This window comes from Microtus ochrogaster, chromosome 2 (genome assembly GCF_000317375.1).
Source record: "Microtus ochrogaster isolate Prairie Vole_2 chromosome 2, MicOch1.0, whole genome shotgun sequence".
Taxonomy (NCBI): Eukaryota; Metazoa; Chordata; class Mammalia; order Rodentia; family Cricetidae; genus Microtus; species Microtus ochrogaster.
In genome coordinates, this window is record NC_022010.1 from 12,986,906 (window position 1) to 13,009,204 (window position 22,299).

Sequence of the window (22,299 nt, forward strand, 5' to 3'; positions counted from 1 at the left end):
CTGTGAGTTCGAGACCAGCCTGGTCTACAGAGCTAGTTCCAGGACAGGCTCCAAAGCCACAGAGAAACCCTGTCTCGAAAAAGCAAAAAAAAAAGATGTAATAACTGAGTAGAAACCAAAAAGGCTCCAGGAGGGCAGAGGGAGAAGGGGCAAGTGCAGGACCTGAGGAGTCCGTTGACTGGTGACCTGCCCTGCCCTGCCCTGCCACTGAGGACACCGGTCCCCACTGACCTCTGCAGCTTGCGGAACTCCATGAAGATCTTATTGCGCTTGTACTTCATCTTCCCGTGGATGCACAGGATCTTGGCTCTCTTGAGCAGCGCCTCCAGGGCCTTCCCATAGTACTCCACACACGCGCACGTGCTGTCAGAAGGGAAAGCACTCAGTCACCGGCCACTGGGGTCCAGAGACTGGGGAAGGATGCAGAGAAGGGCAGTGGGTACAGACCTGCCAAAGGAGCCCCTCACTTCTCGCCACCATCCATCCAACCCCTCAAACGCCAGTGCAAACCCTGACATGGGTCCTGCTGTCTAGCAATGGCCCAGTAAGCAGGATCTACTTCCCGCATGCTGTCATCAGGACCAGATGGGATTTGAATTTCCTGTCTTTCTGCTTGGCCTCCCAAGTACTGGGGTTATAGCAGAGACCAAGCCTGGGACCAGTCCGATGCATTTCATTGTACAAAAGTCAAAACAGATTAGAGAGGAAAAAGAGAAGCCATACTGAACATGTTGGCATATACCTTTTATCCCAGCACTGGAGGGGCAGAAAGAAGTGGATATCTGAGTTTGAGACCAGTCTGGTCTGTATGCCTAGTTCCAGGCTAGCCAGTGAATCCCTGACTAAAATAAAACAAACAAACAAAAACAACCCAAGCCCACCCAAGCAGGCACCTGTTCCTATCTTCCTCATGGTAACAGGACACTCTGTGGCTGAGCAAGCTGCTCCAACCATCTCTCTGACCCTGCTTCTCAGAGCAGCATTCAGCTCAGTCTAAGTGAAAAGGGTGGAGGCAAGAGCACTGCCTTCTTCCCCTACTCTCTGCCTCGGTGAAGACGTGACAAGACCACGCGTACAGTGGTCATCTGGAAGCCACAAGATGACTCTCAAGATAAAAGAAAGGTCCTGAACTCACGAGGCAGAGGCAGGCGGATCTCTGAATTCAAGGCTAGCCTGGTCTACAAAGTGAGTTTCAGGACAGTTCAGACTGTTTCACAGAAAAACCCCGTCTTTAAAAACCAAAAGGATGAAAGAAAGGCAAGGTGGAGGCAGGTGTGGGAACATCAGCCTTGACACCACTGAGCCCACACGGCAGAGGCAGGAGCTGCTGCTTCTGGACATCACCGCAGCGGGAGCCACAGAAGCTGGGCTCTAGTCACAGGTGCACACAGCCTGAGAGCCCCCTGTGCTCCCCGCCATCCCAAACCTGACCTGGAGCCTACCTGAAGAAGACTAGGTGCTTCTCCTGCTGATGGTTCCGAAGGAAATGGACCAGCTGATTGAATTTGTCATCTGCCTTACATATCTACAAGGAAGGGGAAAGTCACATATTTGCAAAAATAATCCCATAACTGTTTTCAGTTCCAGCCTTTTCTTTCTTCCTCTCTATTTTTTTAGGGGGACAAGGTCTCACATAGCCCAAAGTGACCTCAAACTCTTGTAGCAAAGGTTGGCCTTGAACTCCTGGTTCCCCTGCCTTCACCTCCTGAGGACTAGGATTACAATAATGTATGCACCACCACACCCAGCACAGCCTTCACTTATTCATTTTAATATGCTGACTTATTTGGAGAGGCACACGCACAGAGGTTGAGGGTAGCTGGCAGGAGTCAGCTCTCCATCTGCCATGTTGTACCCACATTGAAATTAGTGCCTTCACCCACTGAGCCAAAGTCAGCCTGCCCAGCTCAGAGAGAACAAGACAGACATCCCAGCCTGCCCGGCTCACAGAGAACAAGACAGACATCCCAGCCTGCCCGGCTCAGAGAGAACAAGACAGACATCCCAGCCTGCCCAACTCAGAGAAGCTTGACCGCGTGCTGCTGCCAGTGTTCACTTTATGTCATAAAACTGTGACTGGAAAGCACTGCCATATCAGGCAACTGTTCCCAGGACCCACCAGACAGCCAGGCCTGGGCCAGCTGCGGTACCAGCTCCCTTGCCCAGGCAGCAGTGGGTCCAAGTGAAACGAAGAACACGCGTTATCTCCAAGCTTGAATCTAAGGCCACGTTGTTCCAAAGCTGCCACAGTAAGACAACACAGCCTCAGGAAATGAGTCTGCCATGGAGACAGGCTCCACCCCCTTCCCAGTCAAGTGCTCAATCCAGGCCCCAACCAGAAACATTCAGTCCCAGTGAATGAGTTTTCCTGGATTTCGTAAAACTAACACTGCAGGTTACAAACTGGTCTCATGGGGCACAGTAATTCAGGTCTGTACTGCCAGGGAGACAGAGGATAAGGAGTTCAAGGCCATTCTCAAATACACAGTGAGGCGCACGCCTTTAATCCCAGCATTTGGGAGGCAGAGGCAGCAGATCTCTGTGAGTTCGAGGACAGCCTGGTCTACAGAGCAAGTTCAAGGACAGCCGGGACTGTCAGAGAGAGAAACCTTGTCTTAAAAAGCAAACAAACAAACAAACAAACAAAAACTCTTGGCTGGGAAGTGCTGGCACGGCACATGCCAGCCTGTCTACAGAGTAAGCTCCAGAACAGCCAGGGCAGTTGCACAGAGAAGCATGAACAGACAAAAAGTTGTGCTAAGACACGTCTAACCGTCATCTAAACGACCGAGAGGGTGGCCACTGTGTGTCCTCAGTGTTTCCTGACTCTTCCCATCCTGAGCAGCTGTGGGGGTTGATTCACTATCCAACGGCCCTATGTCATGGGTCTATGAAGGACGAAGCTGAGACCCCCTCCGAGTCCTGGCTCCTGCTCTGTACCGAGTAGTAAGCCCTGCCACTCGTGGGAAGATGAGCCTCCTCCCTTCCCCAGCCCAGTTTAAGGAAAGGCTAGCCCATAAATGCCAACATCCCTCAGGCAGCTGCCGTCTGACAAGAGCTCATAGTCCACACAATGCGACCCTCTGGTCTCAAGCCAGCCCCATCTCTGTGGATAGTGGAGGCACAGGACAAAGCTGCAGGCCCCACACTCACCATGTAATGGTTCTCCAGGCGGGATGGGGTCTTCTGGGTACTGCTGGCTGCCACACCTTTCTCCTTCACAGAGATTCGGACAGGGTTCCGGAGGCCCGCTCGCACCAAATTCTCCACTTCCTGTGTCTGCGTGGCTGAGAAAAGGCCTGTTCTCCTCTGCTTTGGCAAAAACTCCAGGATGGTGTTTATGCTGGAAACAATACACACACACATACACACACACACACACACACACACACACACACACACACACACACACAAATTAAAGCAGAGGAGCTGGGCACAAACTAAGAGGCAGAGGCTAAAGGACTGACAAGTCCAAGGCCAACCTAGGCTTCAGAGCTAAGTTCTAGAATTGCCTGGGCTTCACAGTAAGATCCTGCACAAAATGAATCAAATATTAAAAGTCCAGATGGCAGCTGGGCACAGTGGCCAATGTGGTCTACAGAGCAAGTTCTAGGATAGCCAGAGCTACATAGAAAATCCCTGTCTGAAAAAACTAAACCAAAACAAAACAAAGCAAAAAAAAAAAAAGAAAGAAAGAAAGAAAGAAAGAAAGAAAGAAAGAAAGAAAGAAAGAAAAGAAAAGAAAAGTAGGGATAGCATGCAGACACAGGCCACACCGTTGGGAGATAAAAGCATTATAATTTCTGTTCCTCCTTTACATCATCAAGGTCTCTCCAATACAAGTGTATAGTAATTGGCATGGACTACATGACAAGCCATGAATCATATCCTAAAACCTGTTATCATATTAGACAAACCATGAACAAAAACATAACATCAAAAACAGAAAAACTGAAACTAGCCAGCATAGTGGCCTGTGTCTGTGCTGCTGACATGCAGGACTCAAAAGATCCCGAATTCAAAGCCATTCTGGGATACAGAGTGAAACTTTATCTCAAACTTTAGCACAATACACAGACTCATCTTTTAAAAATAAAAGAACTGGGACTAAACCCTGTGATAGAAGCAGAGGGTCGAGCCACTTGAGATTTGACAAAAATCCCACTGCACCTCCTACCAGCTTCACCCCCTCCAGGAAGCCCCCATTCTAGTACCTTGCTTCAAAGCCCATGTCAAGAAGTCTGTCTGCCTCATCCAGCACCAGGACATCCAAGCTTCTCACACAGCTGGCCAGGTCCAGACCCTCAGCCTTCCTCCGGAACATGTCCTCCAGGCGGCCTGGGGTTGCCACAATGATGTTCCCACTTTGGAAAGAGAGCTCCCATTTAGCGTGTGCTCTGGATCTCAGGAACAGTTACCGAGATACCAAGTCCCCACCCTGCAAGGCCATCTCCATGCCAGGGAGAATGATGGCTGCACGGTAGACAAGGGCTGGGAGAGAGGAGGATCTGGTTATAGGCCAGGATTCGGGCAGGATGGGCAAGGTCCAGCCCACTGGCCACACTGGCCACCTGTGTTAGCAAGTATGTTGCTGGCACACATCCTCACTCTATCCCTACTGTAGACTATCTCTGCCATCTCTCTCTATTGCAGCAGAGAAACTGCAACACGACACCACATGGCCCACACAACTCAGGCCAACCTCTGACCTGAAGCAACAGAAAACACAACTATAGGAGGGAGACAGATGGGTTAAGGGTGACTCATGGCAAAATACTTGTCTGGTATGCATGAGACCCGCAGTTCAAATCCCAGCAAAAACAAACTGGGAAAGAGAGCGAGGGAGAGACAGAGGGGAGAGGGGAGAAAAGAGAGAAAGGGAGAGGGGAAGGAAGAAAAAAGGGGAAGGGGAGGGGAGAATAAAAAAGAAAGGGAAGGAAGAGGAGGGGAGAGAGACCAACAGGCTGAAAGCCAGATGTGACCATGCAAACCAGTTGCTTATGTTTTCACACAATGTAGTAGACTATAAGCAACTGCTAAAAAAATCTGAGACACACACGTTTGGAATTCCACCCTCTACAGTCTTCACAAGCTGGCAGCAAGGAACCAGCCTTGCCCGGCAATGCTCAGCAACAGGTGAATACTAGGGGCACCAGGCGTTCACACCCAGGTTGTTTACATAACCTGCCCCGACTCCCAGGACAACCGGAGACTATGAAGTGTTCACAAGGGAACCAGGAGGTGGGCAGGGAGGAAACACCCTCTGGAGGACCCCAAGGTACTTCCTAGGAGCCAAGAGCACACAGGCAGGAGCAGGAACTTTCAGGCTCACCCATGCTGCTTGAACCTCTCCACATCTTCTCCAGGGTTCCGGCCTCCGATCCACAAGATCTGACTGAAGCAAGAAATGGGACTTGGAGCAAAGTCAGGCAAAATAACAACCCAGGCCAATAGGGATTCTCCACAGCCATCACCTCAAGTGCCATCTCGAGGGCCCTGCACCCAATCACCTGAACTGCGGGAAGTGCTTTGTGAAGTGCGAAAGGACCTCGTCGATCTGAATGGCCAGCTCCCGAGTGGGAGTGATGATGATGGCTCCAACCTGCCCACACGGAGGGGAACCACAGGGTCAGCAGTACATAGGTTCCAGGTGGGATCGTATTAGTGCTGCATCGTGTATCCTCAGACAATTCCTAGGACTTTTCAGCAGTCCCAGGGCATATCACACATCACCACATCAAGAGCTGTGAAGGGCGGCTCAGTGGTAGGCACTTGCCTACCATAAACAAAGTCCAGCACCACAAAACAAAAATATAACCAACATAGGGCTCAGGGATGGCACTGGGCACTCTCCAAAGACAGGGTTTCTCTGTAGCTTTGGTGCCTGTAGATCAGGCTGACCTCAAACTCACAGAGATCTGCCTGACTCTGCCTCCCGAGTGCTGGGATTAAAGGTGTGCACCACCGCCCAACAAACCCTTCCTTTTATAAGTCGCCTTGTCCATGGTATTTATCACAGCAACAGGAAGGTAATTAATACTCTGTGTAGCCCTAGCTCAGCTGCTTCCATTTTCCTCTGACTGTTTATTCCTCACATTTCTTAGATAAACTTCATATTCACAGAGAGTCACCTGCTTCTGCCTCCCACAGCTGGGATTAAAGGCATCCAATACTAAGTCCAGCCAATATTGAATACTTTTTTTTTTAAGATTGTATTTTATGCACATGAGGTTCTGCCTGCAAGCATCCTGTGCATCCCAGGCAGAAGAGGGTGCCAGATCCCTTATAACTAGAGGTACAGAGATTGAAAACCCTAGGGAGATCCTGAGAAACAAACCCAGGTCTTCTGCAAAAGCAACCAGTACTCTTGTCCATTGAGCCCCCACTGAGGGTATTTTAAACAACAAAATCACAACAAAAGCCACAAAAATGAGGAGCTATGGATCTAGCTCAATAGTAGAGCACTTGCCTAGTAAATACAAGGTCCTAGGTTGGGTCGTCAGCTAAGAGAGGATTAAAACAGACAAACAAACACAACTAACAGATTGCTCATAAGGATACCTGCTTACAGTATGAGAGCGAAAATGGCATTTCTACCCATACCCACAGGTGACCGAGAAAGTACCCAAGTGTCATGAGAGCAACCCAGCATCGACTTCGGTTTAACAAGCAGGTAAATTCAAAATAGACTCCTCAGATACCAAACAGGATTCAGCTCAGGCCTAAACCGTCCTGCCTCCAGGACAGTCAGTCAACCCTCCTCACCTGGCTCTTCTTTAACTTCTCCTCCCTTCTCAGAAGAATCTCCACAATGGGGATGACAAAGGCCAGGGTTTTCCCACTACCTGTCACCTGCAAAGGGACAAAGGTTTTGCCTTGCTTCCCGCTTGGCTAGGAGGACCAGGGACGGACTGTTGATGAGATACTCACAGCCTCCGCAGCGACATCTTTGTTTTTCATGAACAGAGGGATGGTGGCCGACTGCAGGGAGAGATGACAACAGCTGTTTACACAACACCACAGCCAAACAACAGAGACCCAAGTCCTAGGGACACGGGGGTGACTGAGGTCAAACTGGACCCCGACCCACGGGGATCCCTAGTAAACAGTCACCACAAAGGGTTGAATTAAACGGGACAAGTTGTAGCCAGGTGTACTGGCACACGCCTCTAATCCCAGTACTCAGGAGAGAGGGGCAGGTAGAACTGTCTCAAAACCAACCAAGCAACCAAGAGTAACACTGTGAGTTATCTATAAGGACAAGTGTGGCAAGAGTCCTGGATTCAAATCCTAACACTCGCATTGTTCCTTCTTGGACTAAGAAAGAGCTGGAAGCATTGGACATTTTAAATTTATTTTTACTTATCTGTATGTAGGCTACAATCATAGAGGTATGCAGGAAGGCAAGAAAAGAGTGTTGGATCTCCTGCAACTGTAGTTATATTCAGTAGTCAGCCTATCCACTGTGGGTGATGGGTACTCAACCCTGGTCCTCTGCAAGAGCAGCAAGTGCTCTCAACCACTGAGAACCCTGGAAGCATAGGATTTGCCACCAGCCTCCGGGCATTTGCACTGGTATTTTCTCTCTCTCTCTCTCTCTCTCTCTCTCTCTCTCTCTCTCTCTCTCTCTCTCTCTCTCTCTCTATCTGCTTCCCCCAGTCACCCGTGTCCAGCCCCTCCCCTCCCTGATTATACAGGTCTCAGAATGACAACTCCCTCAGAGGCCTTCAGCCTCACTTCACCGCACGAATCTATCTCAGTTCCTTCATAACGCTCAGCACAAGATAAATTACCCCCTTCCTATGCTTCTTCCTCTAACACCCCCTCTAAAAATAAGGCCCACGAGTAGGTACCAAGACTGTCAAGTCTCCAGAGCCTAAATGAGACCCAGATACATTCCAGGCCCTTCATAAATGATTGGCGAGCTTTTGGTTGTTTGCTTGATTGCTTGCTTTGATAAATCGAGCAAGGGAGACTCTGTTTCCCCAATAATAACCACAGGTCACAGGTCACAGTCACTGGGCGACCACCTGGATTATTTAGTCCCCACAATGCTATGAAGAAAGTGATTGTCATCATTTCTCAGACGGAAAGGGCATAGAAGGAGCCACTCTCCGAAGTCGCTAGAGCAGGCAGAACAGGCACAAAGCTCTGAGACCCCGGAGTGGGTATCGTGAACACGCGTGGCACTGCCCCATCCCCGAGGCTGCATTCGAGAGGCTGACCGCTCGGCCTCGCTTCCCAGTGGGCCCTATACCTGCACCGGCGTCATGTGCGGGAAGCCCAACTCGCGCAGTGCGCCCAGCACCCGAGGATGTAGCGGCACCTGCAGCGACTCCCAGGCACCCTCCGTCACGTGTTCCATGGCGCTTTCCCTGGCCTTCTCTGTAAGACGGCTCAGAACACCGAGATGGTACCACCAGAAGCACTTCCGCTTCCGGCTGGTCCAACGCCGGGCGGAAAACCGCACTCCAGCGACGACGTTCCAGAGGACGTGCCTGAGAAGCTAGGAAGAGGAGCACAGCGGACGGGAAGGCGAGGCGGTAGGGCGATGGAAGTGACAGGGAGGAGCCCCGACTTGTCCCAGTAAAGAATGCTGGGGTTCCCCCCGCCCCGTCGGTGAGCATACAAGGAGCATGACTCTCAGGAATTCGCGGCCAAGCGAGGGCGCCTAAGTCTCCCAGCTGAGCCTTTAAGCTTAGCTCACCTGCGGACCTGGGGTCAGCTTTCGCTGCTGTCTTCCTCACGCCCTTCAGTCTGATCAGCAGAACGCCTGTTTACTTTCCCCCTACACGGACTTTTAGCGTGCGCATTTAGTAGATTCACAGCCCCCAAAGCAAACCAACAGTGGGGGCGTAACTAAATGTTGCCTATAGATAACACACTTGAGGCACAAATGAACAAAAAGTCCTCATTGCATCCTCAAAAAGCTTCTGCAACTACCATCTGAGGACAGGCAGTCTGTTAAGGGCATCAGGCAATCACGAAGCTATTTGCTTTTTGCGCTCTAGTTACTACTTTGCTGAGCTTAAAATCTCTTCCGAGTCTGTTTATCTACTAATTCTACGAAAGGTAATGGCGGCTATGAGACATCTATAGGACAAACCATGTAGTTTGGCGGGAGGCCAGGCTTTAAGGGATGCAGTATTTGGTGACTGGCCATTCCCTGCTTTCTTAGCAGCTCCATGCTGGGAAGGATCTCTGCAGGAGAGCTGGCTCCACCTTCCCTTTTCCACAGCCTTGGGCAACTCACTTCACCTCCTTCCACCCTATCTCCTTACATCCATAAACTACGTGATTAAGTAAAATTAATTAAAATGTGACTTTCTCCACCCACAAGATAGTTAACATTGACCCAAAGAAACCACACAGGATAAAATGGTTATTTTTATGTTTTGGTGGGGTTGTTTTGTCTTTTGAGACAGGCTCTCTCTATGTACCCTGGGCTGTCTTGAACTACATAGACTATGGTGACCTCAAATCTCAAAAGATCCACATGCCTCATGCTCCAGAGTGCTGGGATTAAAACGATGGGCCATCGCACACCTGGCTTAAATTGGTATTCTTGTTCACTACCCTTGTTTACAGAAATAAAAATGTTTACAAACATAGGCATATCTCATTTGAAGAAAAAGAAAATTTGTATTTATCAAAAAATTTAAGTTAGCCAGCATTAATATAAACCAGATATTGACGGTTTTTAAAAAGAATTGTTTATTTACTGAACCTGGGGCATATTAGATACACAACCAATTTTAAATTTACATCTTTTAATTCAATTCTAAAGTGTTTTCACACACACACGCACAAAAAAAATTGGCATGCAACAGCTGCCCTACGGTGAAAGAGTCACCTTATCAACAGACTGTTGCAAGGATAGTCATCAGGGTCGAAAAATTATTTGTCCTGAACATAAAAACTTATAACAAATTTAAATAAATTTTACAAAACTTATTACTTGTAGTTTTCCCCTTGCAAGATCCAAAATGGAAAATAAAATCTCCAGGTAGCTACCAGACGTCAGTCAGCACATAATCCTGGATCGCCCACACCCAAAGCAGAGCGACGTTCATGAAACCCATCATCAGAGAGAAAGCCTCTTAATTTTCTACAAACAAAACTAACATGTGCCAAAAAAGAAAGACACCAGAGAACAAACAAAACCCTAGTGCTGACACTGAACCAGGGCCTCAAGGCCACTGACTAAAAGGACAACAGTGGCTGCCTATCACTGCAAGCAATCCAAGAGGCTTAACCTTTTGGCATGAGAAATGCAGGCTTCCACGTGAGCAAACTCGCTCCTCCTAAGTGCCAACACGAGCAGAGATGTGGTACAGAGGGAGAGCAGTCTGTTCCAACACCCAAAAAACTGGCTCCAACAGTTCTCGGCGGCTTGTGTCAATTTGAATAGAGGTGATTGAATTCCAAGGTTCAATATAAAACGTTTGGGGCAAAGTGCTGGGATGAGTCTTTAGTTTAAGCAACCTCAAAAGAAAGTATGAGTGCTCACATGGTAATATACCCCACCACAGGTTGCTCTGCCCTGAGCTGGGGCCAGAAGGGTCAATTTCAGTTTATTGTTGATGTACTGACTCAACAAAATGGACACCTGATAATGAACTACAGATGAGGGACTCCCTAGAATGCAGTCAGGCTGTGGTGCTTCCGGAACAAACTGCGTTTTATTATAAAAACCAAAGTATAAGGAAGCATAATAAAGACCATAGTCAGAAACAGCATTAATAGCCCCTGAACTCTTGGAAGGACTTGTATAATGGGGCAGCATTCAAGTAAGAATTAGAGGCCAATCAAATGTCAAATTTCCACTCTAACTTTCCTAAACAGGTTACCCCACACCAATTAATCACAAAGAAACATAAGTCATGAACATTCAAAAACAAAAATGTATAAACTAATGACATTATTATGACCAAGGTGTTTGGTAAACAAGTGAATTGTGAATTTGGGATCAACAGGAAAAGGTCTTTTAAACAACCCTCCGGACTTCAAAAAATCTCTTCAGGTAGTAGATCTGTCCCAATGTCATGGCAACTAGAACAAGAGCTTCGAAGAAGGACCAAAGGACCACTCTGCTGTTTGTGTTGTCGTTGACTGTGGAGACAAACAAACAAATGTTAAGCAGCCCGCACAGCAGCACAGGAACCTCGTCACCTCCATGTAACATGCCACCCAGGGCTGACAATTACTCCACCCACCAAGGCCAAAGACTGGGTGCTTTAAAAATGACCGACCTATCCTGTAATTGCTACCTACCTTCAGGAAGCGAGTGGTGGATCACTACTAGTTTGAGGCCAGACTCAGCCCCTCAATTAAAACAGAGTTCAAGGCCAGTTTAGAATACTGTCTCAAGGGCTGGAGAGATGGCTCAGTGGTTAAGAGCACTGGCTGCTCTTTCAGAGGTCCTGAGTTCGATTCCCAGCAACCACATGGTGGCTCACCACCATCTGTAATGAGATCTGGCACCCTCTTCTGGCATGTGGGCATATATGGAGGCAGAATGTTGTATACATAAATAAATAAATCTTTAGAATACTGTCTCAAAAAAAAAAAACCACGTATATCTGAGGAATATTATCTGCCACAAAGTCTCTCACTTGTGCAAAAAACAAATTTTCATTATTTTATTTGAGACATTCTCTTTATGTATAGCCCAGAATAGCCAAGAACCAGGTTTTTTTTTTTCCCCCGAGACAGGGTTTCTCTGTAGTTTTGTAGCCTGTCCTGGAACTAGCTCTTGTAGATCAGGCTGGTCTCAAACTCATAGAGATCCAACTGCCTCTGCCTCCCAAGTGCTGGGATTAAAGGCATGTGCCACCATGCCTGGCAGCCAAGAACCGGTTTTATAGCTGAAAATACCCTTAAAACTCCTGACCTTCCTACTTCCATTTCCCAGGTGCTTGGATTCCAAGCACATGCCACAATAACCAGCATCTCCTTTAACTTATTTTTAAAAAGCATCGTTGTGGGGGTTGAAGAGATTACTAGATAATCAGGAACACTTGCTACTTTTCCAGAGGAACCAAGTTAGGTTCCCAGCATCCATATCAAGTGGATCACAGCCACCTGTAACTCCAGTTCCAAGGCATCTGATGACCTCACCTGGCCTGAGGACACCTGCATGCATGCATGTGGCACACACAAAGAGATATGTGATATATACATAATTTTAAAATAAAAGACATTTTTTTCTTCTGAGACAGGGTTTCTCTAACAGTCCTGGAACTTACTCTGTAGACAAGGCTGGCATTGAACTCAGAGGTCTGCCTTTCTCTACCTCTGGAGTGCTGGGAATTAAGGCAAGCACCACCATCACTTGGTTTAAATAAATCTAAAAAGGTCAATGAGACGGTTCTTAATAATAATATTATTCTGTTATATACATAGTTGGTGCCTAGTCCAACTGTCATCAGATAGGCTTTACAGAGCAACTAATGGAAACAGATACTGAGACCTACAGCCAAACATTAGGTGGAGTTCAGGGGATCCTGAAGAAGAGGGGAGGAAGGATTGAACAACTCCGTGGTATGAAGGACGCCATAAGAAAACCCACAGATCCAACTACGCTAAGCTCATAGAGGCTCACAGACTGAACCAACAACCCAAGAGCCCTCTGCATATATGCTAAAGTTGTGTAACTTGGTCTTTGAGTGAGACTCCTAACAGTGAGAGCAGGGAATGTCTCTGAATCTTTTGCCTACTTTTGGGACCCATTCCTTCTACAAGATAGCCTCATCCAGCCTTAATAAAAGAGGAAATACCGAGTCTCACCTCAATTTGATATATTAGGTATGGCTGAATGGCTGAAATCAATGGAATGCCAACAGTTATCTGAAGAGAAACAGTAGTGGAGTGGATGAGGGGAGGGATGAGGAACTGGGAGAGGGAAAGGAGGGGGAAAACTCTGATTGGGAAGTTAATAAAAAAACAAAAAAACTTATGCTAGCCGGACATGGTTAATCCTAACACATGAGAGGCAGAGGCAGGTGCCTCTCTTGAATTTGGGCCAACTTGGTCTATATATTGAGAACCAGGACAGCCAGGGTTACATAGAGTCCTTGTCTCAAAAAACAAAAAGCAAACAAACAAAACACCACACATACAAACATTTCTGGTATAAAGTGATGTCTCTGCAGTAAACCAGCTTACAAGGTTCAATAAACAGGCATCTCACAGACCATCCTTCAGTGTAATTCTAAAGTCAAGGCCTTGGTATGGTCTACTTGCAAAATTATAGGCAGGGGGAAAAAACCACCACCAGGGGACACTGTCACAGGCTGTGTCAATAACTTACTGGCTCTGTGTATTCTCTCCCGGACTTCCATGTACTCCTGTTCATGCTTTACCGCTGTCATTGCCACTGCCAGCTCATTTATCATTTCTTCTAACTTGTTCTGATGAGCTGCGGAGGATTGGGAGACAGAACAGCACACTTAGTCATCCATCCCCTTGTGAGAAATACTTGTTAAGTAGAATAGTCCTCAGAGAAGGCACACGAAAGCAGTCAGTTTTAGAAAGAGCTCAAGCAACTACTTGAACCACCGATGACAATTCAATACTCAAGAGCTATTCCTTTTGGTCTTGCTCTTTTTGAGGCAGTGTCTAACGCAGCCCAGCCTGGCTTCAAGCTTCACAAAATAACCAAGGCCAGACTTCCACTCCTGACCCTCCATCCTCAACCTCCCAAGTAGCCATCAAAGCATCAAAGGCACGTACGTCCATACCTGGTTTTTTTTTGGAGACAGGGTCTCACTATGTTGTCCGGCTACCCTGAAACTCACTCTGTAGACCAGGCTGGCTTTGCACTCACAACAATCAGCCTGACTCTGCCTCTCCCTCCTAAGGGCTGGAGTTAAAGGGATGTACCACTAGCTTTTCAGAACATTTTTAGAAGTCCATTCCAGCAGAGGACCCACTCTATTTCCTAGTAGGTAACAGACTATACTAACTAGAGAAAAATTACCCCTGAGGAATTCCTTCCAGTTAACTGTATTAATGGCAAAAATCAAAAACAAAAAACTCATAGTGCATATTTGTTTTACACTTAAAACAAATGAACAACAGATAAAAGCCTAAGTATACACATAAGTTGTTTTTTTTGTTTTTTTTTTTGTTTTTTTTTTTTTTTTTTTTTTTTCGAGACAGGGTTTCTCCGTAGCTTTGGAGCCTATCCTGGAACTAGCTCTGTAGACCAGGCTGGTCTCGAACTCACAGAGATTTGCCTGCCTCTGCCTCCCGAGTGCTGGGTACACATAAGTTTTTAAATTAATAGGGAAATCTACTTTACACAATTTGCCAGGCAGTGGTGCACACCTTTAATCCCAGCACTTGGAAGTCAGAGGCAGACAGATCTCTATGAGTTCAAGGCTAGCCGGATCTACAAAGCCAGTTCCTGGACAGCCAAGACTGTTACATAGAGAAACCCTGTCTCAAAATCTCATACACACACACAAAAAAAAGAATCACATAATTCCGATGTTAATTTAGCACCAAAACAGGTTTTTAACTACATAAAGTGGAGCACAGAACGTAACACTCAGGAAAACTAACCAGTTGCATGCTGCTTCCTGAGTATCTCAACTGCCAAGCGCAGCAGCATGCATGAGTGAAAACAAGCCGGGAGTGGTCTGGTTCTCAACCAGGTACTCATTCACAGAAGAGTAGGTGTGGGGCTCTGGAGGGGATTCGGGGGTCAGAGGAAAACCTTCAGGATCAAACTCAGGTCCTCACACTTGACACACGAATCATCTCGACCACCCCAGGTATCCTCTCTAATCAAGCTGTTCTAAAAATAAATCAAATCAAATAAATAAATAATAAAGAGTTGCCTCCCAGCTGCCCAGGATCCAGCCTCAGGTAAGATTTACTCAGGGTAACCCTCAGGTTTTCAAGCCACTGGCCTCCACGCCAAAGGGCTGGACCAGAATATCCAATCACCCCTCAGAAGCCGCTGGAGTGCACATGTTATGTCAAATGTTTTAAGTGGGGTTTCTTAGGACTGGAACTTCAACTGTAGAATAAAAAATGACTACAGACATTACCAAACATCTCAAATGGCAAAAACTGACCCATTTGGAAACCACTGCTTTAGAGAAGGTTCAACCTAACATCAACAAGCAAAAGCAAGAATCTGAGACAGCTAAAGGATTAACCAGAAGTTCACTACCCACATTTATAGGCCATTACTTTCTAGCCATGTAATAGGACCAACATTCAGAGTGTGAAAAAATATCAAGTCCTTCAAAGCTGATTTTCTCTCACGGAGAATTAGGCAAGCTCAGCACTATAAATGGCCCTAATAATAAGCATAGGAATTAAACAAAATTCTTAAATTTACAGACTTCAAAACCATACAAAACTTCACCTTCAGCCGGGCAATGGTGGCACACGCCTTTAATCCCAGCACTCGGGAGGCAGAGGCAGGCGGATCTCTGTGAGTTCGAGACCAGCCTGGTCTACAGAGCTAGTTCCAGGACAGGCTCCAAAGCCACAGAGAAACCCTGTCTCAAAAAAACCAAAAAAAGCCGGGCGGTGGTGGCGCACGCCTTTAATCCCAGCACTCGGGAGGCAGAGGCAGGTAGATCTCTGTGAGTTCGAGACCAGCCTGGTCTACAAGAGCTAGTTCCAGGACAGGCTCCAAAACCACAGAGAAACCCTGTCTCGAAAAACCAAAAAAAAAAAAAAAAAAAAAAAAAAACTTCACCTTCACTGTGTGGGTCCTTGAAAATGCTCAATATCGAGGTATGTATGGCCTAAACAAACACTGCGGGATGTGATAAACAACTGCCGGTTCCCACAAATTCTACCATGTGCTGTGGGAAGAGGGAAAAACATCCTGCTGGCTGCTGTGAAGCAGCAAAGCAATTTCTCCAGAACCAAGCATAGTACAGACCTGTGGTCCCAGCTACTCGGGAACCTGAGGCAAAAACATCACAACTTAGGCCCAGCAGGGGTAAAGCTATGAGGCCCTATCTCAAAATTTAAAATATACAGAAAAGGCTGGGATGCAGCTCAAAGTGTGCTTGCTTGCCATGCAACCAAGTCCTATGTCCAATCCCCAGCACCACCACCACCAAGTAAATAAATAAATAAAAATTAACAAAGCAAAAAATGTGTAATAAACATTCCGCCAAAGCAAATTTGTCATCAGGAGCTCTGAACAACTAGTGCACGGTATTTTAGAGCAAACCAAACTTCACATTAGAAACCTTAGCAGTGAGAAGCCTAATAATGCTGGCTCTAAAGTGTCTAGTCTTGTCTTTGTCTTGTGCGTTAGTTGAGCCTTTGCACCCTTCAGCATTCATTTTAGACAAAGCCAAATAAAAATGTCAGTCATAGTATTGCCATTCCTATCAAACTGAAGTAATTCAACTTGTACCTGTTAACCAAATTTTCAAATTTGCCTAAAATAATGTAATTAATCACAGGGGATTTAAGGAAAAACCACTCTCATGCCAGCAAACTGACGTTAGAGGAGTCAGACACTAGGTACATGGGTGCAAAACCAAAAAACAGGATGCTGTCAAAAAAACAAAACCAGCAATGACATACCATCCCAGGAGTCTCCACCACCTAGAGAAAAGTGAGGAGATTAGCTAGGCTAGCACAGCACATTTGCAACTGTAAGCAGAGGTGTGTGAGCCCCAGAACTAGCAAGTTAAGAGAATCCAGACACATGGAGACTAGAGGTTTACAAGAGCACACGATGACCCCCATGGCTGCCCAAAGGGACAATCAAAACCACTGAAAACAAACAGTAACCTTGAGAAACAGGTTAATTACAAGATTACATCCACTTAAACAGGAATATTTTTAAGGACAGTGGATCAATCTGCAAAGAAAAATTTTAAAAACCACACACACACACACAGTACTCAGATGGGTGCATGTAGTGAACTTAAGTGAGTTTTTCATCAAAAGTGACATTTCACCTTCTGTCTCCATATCTTGTCCTTTGGGAGCTTCCCCAATGTCAATGGTGAACATAACTATCTTTGGAGTCATGGTGGACATCCTATTACTAAAGCAGAACTTGTAGGTCCCATCCATGTGGGCTGCGAACGTGTACTTCCCGCTGGACTCTCGGTCTCCTTTATAGATTCCTTTATTATCTGGTCCTGTGATCTGGAGGCAGAAGAAAAAAACAGAAAATTCACTAAATATTAATATTGTAAGTAGCATCCTTCAGCAGGAAAAAAATCCACTAGACTGAGACTTGATTAGGTCCCCAGCAGTGAGCCACTTTGGGCACTAATTCTCCCACTTAATCAGCAAGAGTGGACTCAATGGTTCCCTAAAGCACCCTTGCACTCTAACCGCCTTTAGGTATCATCTGTCCAAGGGAAATGTAAACCTGTTAGAAACAGAAACGGGACAATTCAAGATAGTCCCGACAACAGGAAGAAAGTTTTCCAATTGAGAAATTTTATTTCTGCTTTTTGTTTTGAGATAGGGTCTTATTATTAGCACAAGCTGCCTCTGTCTAAAGTGCTAGGGAATTAAGACCAGAGCCCTTTGGACTGAGACCCTTCTGTCAGGCCATCAAGCACACATGCTGCACTGATCGTGAAGCGGATGGCTACTGCCATGTGTGATGCACAGGTGCCATATCACCATGCCCTTTCTCAACACCCTGGAGGAAGTCACACAGCTGTTTCTCGGTCTAAGGCTGGTTATGGTTTTGGCTGTGTGCTGACTGTTGATACTTTCTTGCTGTATAAATACAATTTATCAATTGTTACCAAGATGAAAAAAGGTGTGCCCAATCACACCCTACCAAATGAGTAATTTTATAAAGGATAAATTTTATCAAGGATTTTTGTTATCACTGCCAAACAACAAAGGGATGTGATTTATCTAGCATGCCTATTAAGGATTGGAGAAGAGCACCAGGTTGGAAATGAGTGTATGAGAGTGTGTGTGTGTAAGAGAGAGAGAGAGAGAGAATGAGAACGTGTCAAAAGAGGGTATCTGATGCACTGGAGCTGACTTCACAGCTAGAGTTGAATCCCTACGCTGAACTCCAGGTCTCTGAAGAGCAGCAGGCATGCCTAACTGCTGAGCCATCTCTCCAGCCCAAGCCTGCCTCCTTTAGAGCCAGTCACCTGCAAAGCCTGAGAAACTGGAAAAGCTCATCTTTACCTAGATGGGTTCCTGGCCTCCAAACTTTGGGGTCCCGGTTCTAGTAGAGATTTGCTCAGCTCTATTATCAATCACGACCAAATGAACAATCTTTACACCCCGTCGGGAACACTAACAAGCAAATTAAAACTAGTGTATCTGGTACTGTAAGGGTTCCCCCCTCATACTGTAGCAAACTGTAGGGACATGGCAGTGACCATCCCTCAGAAGGCAGAAGCAGGTGAATTTCATGCCTGCGTGAGCTACATAATACAACCCTGCCTCGAAAAAATTCGGAAAGCCAGTTTCATTCTCCAAATAAATGTTTTCTAAAACACTTCGCTGCAATCTCACTCCTAAAATGAGTGACCCCAGCGCATCTCTCGTGGGGCCGATGGGGCCGCTTGCGTAAGAAAGCGGGTAGGAAGTTAAGCTGGTTTCTGCCAAAGTCAGAAACTGCATGGCTGCCTTAGCGCTCCTCCGCGGCTTGCGATCTACTTTTTCAAAGTTTGTTCCCGCGCCACGCCGCACGCGAGTCCTTGCGGACAGACAAGAACGACGCTGAGCCGCTCCCGCCCGAGGTGACACGCGGCCGCCGCGGGACAAAGCGAAGGGAGAGGCCGAGTCCGCGCCCGAGTTCCGAAAGGAGCCCGAAGCCGCTCGGAAAGACGAGCGCTACCCAGGCCGCGGGGCCGGGGCCCGTCGGGGGGCTACGCGACGGACGGCGGCGAGGCCCCTCCCTGGCCCGCGCCCCAGCGGACGCTGTCCCGCTCAGGCCCCGCGCAAGACCCGGGACTCTCCAACCCCCCGAGCGGCCGAGCGGCGCCGCCCCGACGGCGGGCAGCGCGGCCGCACCTCCACGTCGATGTCCAGGAAGCCGCCCTCTGCCACCTCGAAGATGAGGCCCATCTTGGTGCCCGAGGTGACCCGCTCGAAGAAGCACTCCTCGGCGTGTGCGTCGATGCTGACGAAGTAGCCTGAGGCCGTGGCCAGCAGCGCGGCCAGCAGCACCAGCAGCTCTGCGAGCGTCACCATGGTGCGGCACGGGCCGAAGCCGGGAAGCGGACTGCGGCCTCCGGAGCCGCCGCCACCGCTGCCGCCTCAGCCGCCGCCGCCTCAGCTCCGCCCCTTCCGGCTGCTCCTCCCGTGGGGGCTGATGCGGGCGCCGCTGATTGGCCGGTGCCGACAGCTGCCACGTAACGGGCGCACGGCGGCCGCCGAGGGACAAGATGGATCCTGAGACTGGACGGCGTATCCAATGAGCCAAAAAACCGTAGGCCCCAGTCCTTCGACGTTCAAACTAATGGTCACGTGGATTAGGGCTAGCGAAAAGGAGCTGTGATTTTGGAAGTGCAAGTTGCTCTTTAGCCGAGGACCCGAGTTCGAGTCCTAGAGTTCACATGGTGGCTCACAACCGGCTGTACTCCAATTCCAAGTATTCAACGCCTTCTCCAGACCTCCACCGGCACTGAACACATATGGTATACATACACACAAGCACACATAACACCCCAAGCACATAAAATTTAAAGCATAATGGCAATAAATAAGGATCACAACGACTTATTCAGAAAGTGATAGTATATGAGGGTTTCCCCTGCCCATTACAATGTAATTTTAGGATTACCCAAGGAGATGACTGGAGAGTCAGAGACAGACAGCATCAAGTGAGAATTCCAATGTTTCTGTTTCTTTTGTTTGCTACCCCATCATGCTACTTATCTAGGCCAGGGAATGTTCAAGGTTCTTAATCCCCACACCATCCTTCTGAGAACCCCTAAGGTTGCCGGGAGTGCTAAGTCTTCTGGTCTCTGAAGACCACTCCACTCACATGCACATACTTATAATTAAAAGAATAAAAATAAACCTTTTAAAAAACTATGTGGGGGGGGGGGGTGGCTGGAGAGATGGCTCAGAGGTTAAGAGCACTGGTTGCTCTTCCAGAGGTCCTGAGTTCAATTCCCAGCAACCACATGGTGGCTCACAGCCATCTGTGCTGAGATCTGGCACCCTCCTCTGGCGTGCGGGCATACATCGAGGCAGAATGTTGTATACATAATAAATAAATAAATCTTTAAAAAAAATAAAAAATAAAATACTATGTCAGCCTGGCAGTGGTGGCACACACCTTTAATTCCAGTACTTGGGAGGCAGACACAGGCAGATATCTGTGAGTTCGAGGCCAGCCTGGGCTACAAGAGCTAGTTCCAAGACAGACTCCAAAGCTACGGAGAAACCCTGTCTCGAAAAAATAAAAAAGCAAACAAACAAACCAAAAGATCTATGTCCATGATATTGCAAAATAAAATCTCACCTTGTTCAGATTCCCCAAAATTACAGCCTTCCCAGTATTGTCACAGAATTGCCGCCTGCCCTAACCCCCACTTGGAATTGTCAAATTGCCTGCTGAATGTCTGTTTGTCCCTCAGAACTCGATTTAAATGTCACTGCTTCGTTTCTGAATTTTTTAAATGATTTATTTGCTTATCTTGTGTGCATTAATGTTGTGCCTACATGTATGTCTGTGGGATGGTGTCAGATCCCCTGTAACCAGGTTACAGACAGATGTGAGCTGCCATGTGGATGCTGGGAATTGAACCCAGGACCTCTGGAAGAGCAGCCAGTGCTCTTAACCACTGAGCCATCTCTCCAGCTCTGGCTACAGGATATTGGTTGGCCACCAGCCCTTCTGTGTTTGCAGTGCACACTTGTTATCACTAGAAAAAAAAAAAAACAACTGCTTGCTTGTCTTGAGAAGGTCTAGCCTTCTGTATGCTTCCATTTGGGGGCACATAAGACACGTGTTGTCACATGTTGGGTGAGTTCATTGGACAGATTGGAAGATTACAAGTCTGGCTTGCAGTTCCACTTTTCCACATAGTTCTGTGACCGTGACTAGGACAGCACAGCAAGCTTGCAAATCTCATGGGTTTTCTTGTTTGTATGTTTGTTCGGTTGGTTGGTTTTGTTTGTTTGTTTGAGAAAGAGAGAGAGAGAGAGAAACCATTAGGCAATAGGGGGCAGCAGTTTCCCACGGTAGGTGACAAGAGAGAGGTAGAGCTGTAGTGACAGTCTCTCAACCTTAGCCAGCGCTCCTCCCTCTTCCAGCCCCACACAGGGCCTTCTTTCCCTAGCAGGTCAGGTCTTTAGAAAACCGCCCAAGGACAAATTTGCTTTAATGTAGAAATTTAATTTGGTTTTAATTTGGAAGAGATTAAATGCTATTCTATCGTCACCCATTCCGGATTTCAAATGGGAAAATCTAACATCTCAGGGAAGAAGCTGTAGGTTATGAGTTTATTATACAAGCCAGGTGTCCAAATGCAAAGGCCTTCAGAGATCTGGCGATTTGAATTAGGTAATGAAAAGGACTGTAGCAGCCCAGGCTAGCTTCAAACTTAAATCAATCCCCCTGTTTCAGCTTCCAAAGGCTAGAATTACAAACATGAGTCGCCACTCTTAGTTCTCAATTCCTGGTGGTTGTTGGTTTGTCTGAAACTCACTGTGTAGATGAGGCTGGCCCTGAACCTCACACGTGCCAGGTTAAAGTCTCAACCACCAAGCTCAGCTTCTCGTATGTGTTGAATGAATGAATTTCTCAACATTGTGCTTGTGAGTACTCCCATACTATGGCACAGCAGAATCGTGTGGTTTTTCACTGCTGCATAGTACTCCATTGGGTGAATTTAGCGATGGAAATTCCACTTATACCCAGCTTTGTACCGTTCTGAGTAAAATGGCTGGTAGCATTCTTCTCCCGATCCCTTTAAATTGCACAATAAGAGTTGAATTTTTTGGTCCCAGAGGAAGTATTTAGATGGGTCAGCTTTCCCTATTACACTCCTGACAGCAGAAAGTGAGGCCCTGACCTTGGCGTCCTGCAACTAGCAACAGGATCTGAAAGGCGGGGATGTGAGGTAAAGGAGGCAGAAGATGGAGGGTTAGCCCAGAACCTCCCGGCAGTCCTTGAAGAGCAACGGAATGTCGGTAGAATACTCGTCAGACACCACAGCATTGAAGTCGGGGGAATTTCTGCTCTTCCAGAGGGAGGAAGAGGGAGGGAGAAGAGGAGGCTCATTGGCAGACGTGGGAGGGAAGAAGAGGAGGGCAAGGCAGGTAGCAGGAGACATGGAGGAGGTAGAGAAGAGAGTGTACACAGGA

General features: G+C 47.3%; 2 protein-coding genes across 3 annotated transcripts in view; both read right to left on the reverse strand.

The window, feature by feature from the left end:
* Ddx55 (DEAD-box helicase 55) overlaps window positions 1-8,415 on the reverse strand; it is a 15,247-nt gene extending 6,832 nt beyond the window's left edge. For both annotated transcript variants that reach the window (XM_005344374.2, XM_026785169.1), the window contains exons 1-9: window positions 8,258-8,415; window positions 6,931-6,981; window positions 6,766-6,852; window positions 5,511-5,602; window positions 5,333-5,395; window positions 4,215-4,364; window positions 3,154-3,343; window positions 1,443-1,525; window positions 232-363 (exon numbers count right to left, since the gene is read on the reverse strand). In XM_005344374.2, the coding sequence (XP_005344431.1) occupies window positions 232-363; window positions 1,443-1,525; window positions 3,154-3,343; window positions 4,215-4,364; window positions 5,333-5,395; window positions 5,511-5,602; window positions 6,766-6,852; window positions 6,931-6,981; window positions 8,258-8,365 (956 nt within the window). In that variant the 5' untranslated portion in view covers window positions 8,366-8,415. The remainder of the gene's footprint in view (window positions 1-231; window positions 364-1,442; window positions 1,526-3,153; window positions 3,344-4,214; window positions 4,365-5,332; window positions 5,396-5,510; window positions 5,603-6,765; window positions 6,853-6,930; window positions 6,982-8,257) is intronic.
* Window positions 8,416-9,690: 1,275 nt separating this feature from the next.
* On the reverse strand, window positions 9,691-19,251 carry Tmed2 (transmembrane p24 trafficking protein 2). The gene is made up of 4 exons (XM_005344377.3): window positions 18,994-19,251; window positions 16,950-17,142; window positions 13,313-13,420; window positions 9,691-11,112 (listed from the first exon to the last, which is right to left on the reverse strand). The coding sequence occupies exons 1-4, from the start codon at window positions 19,171-19,173 to the stop codon at window positions 10,988-10,990; spliced, it is 606 nt and encodes a 201-aa protein (XP_005344434.1). The 5' UTR covers window positions 19,174-19,251; the 3' UTR covers window positions 9,691-10,987.
* Window positions 19,252-22,299: the final 3,048 nt, after the last annotated feature.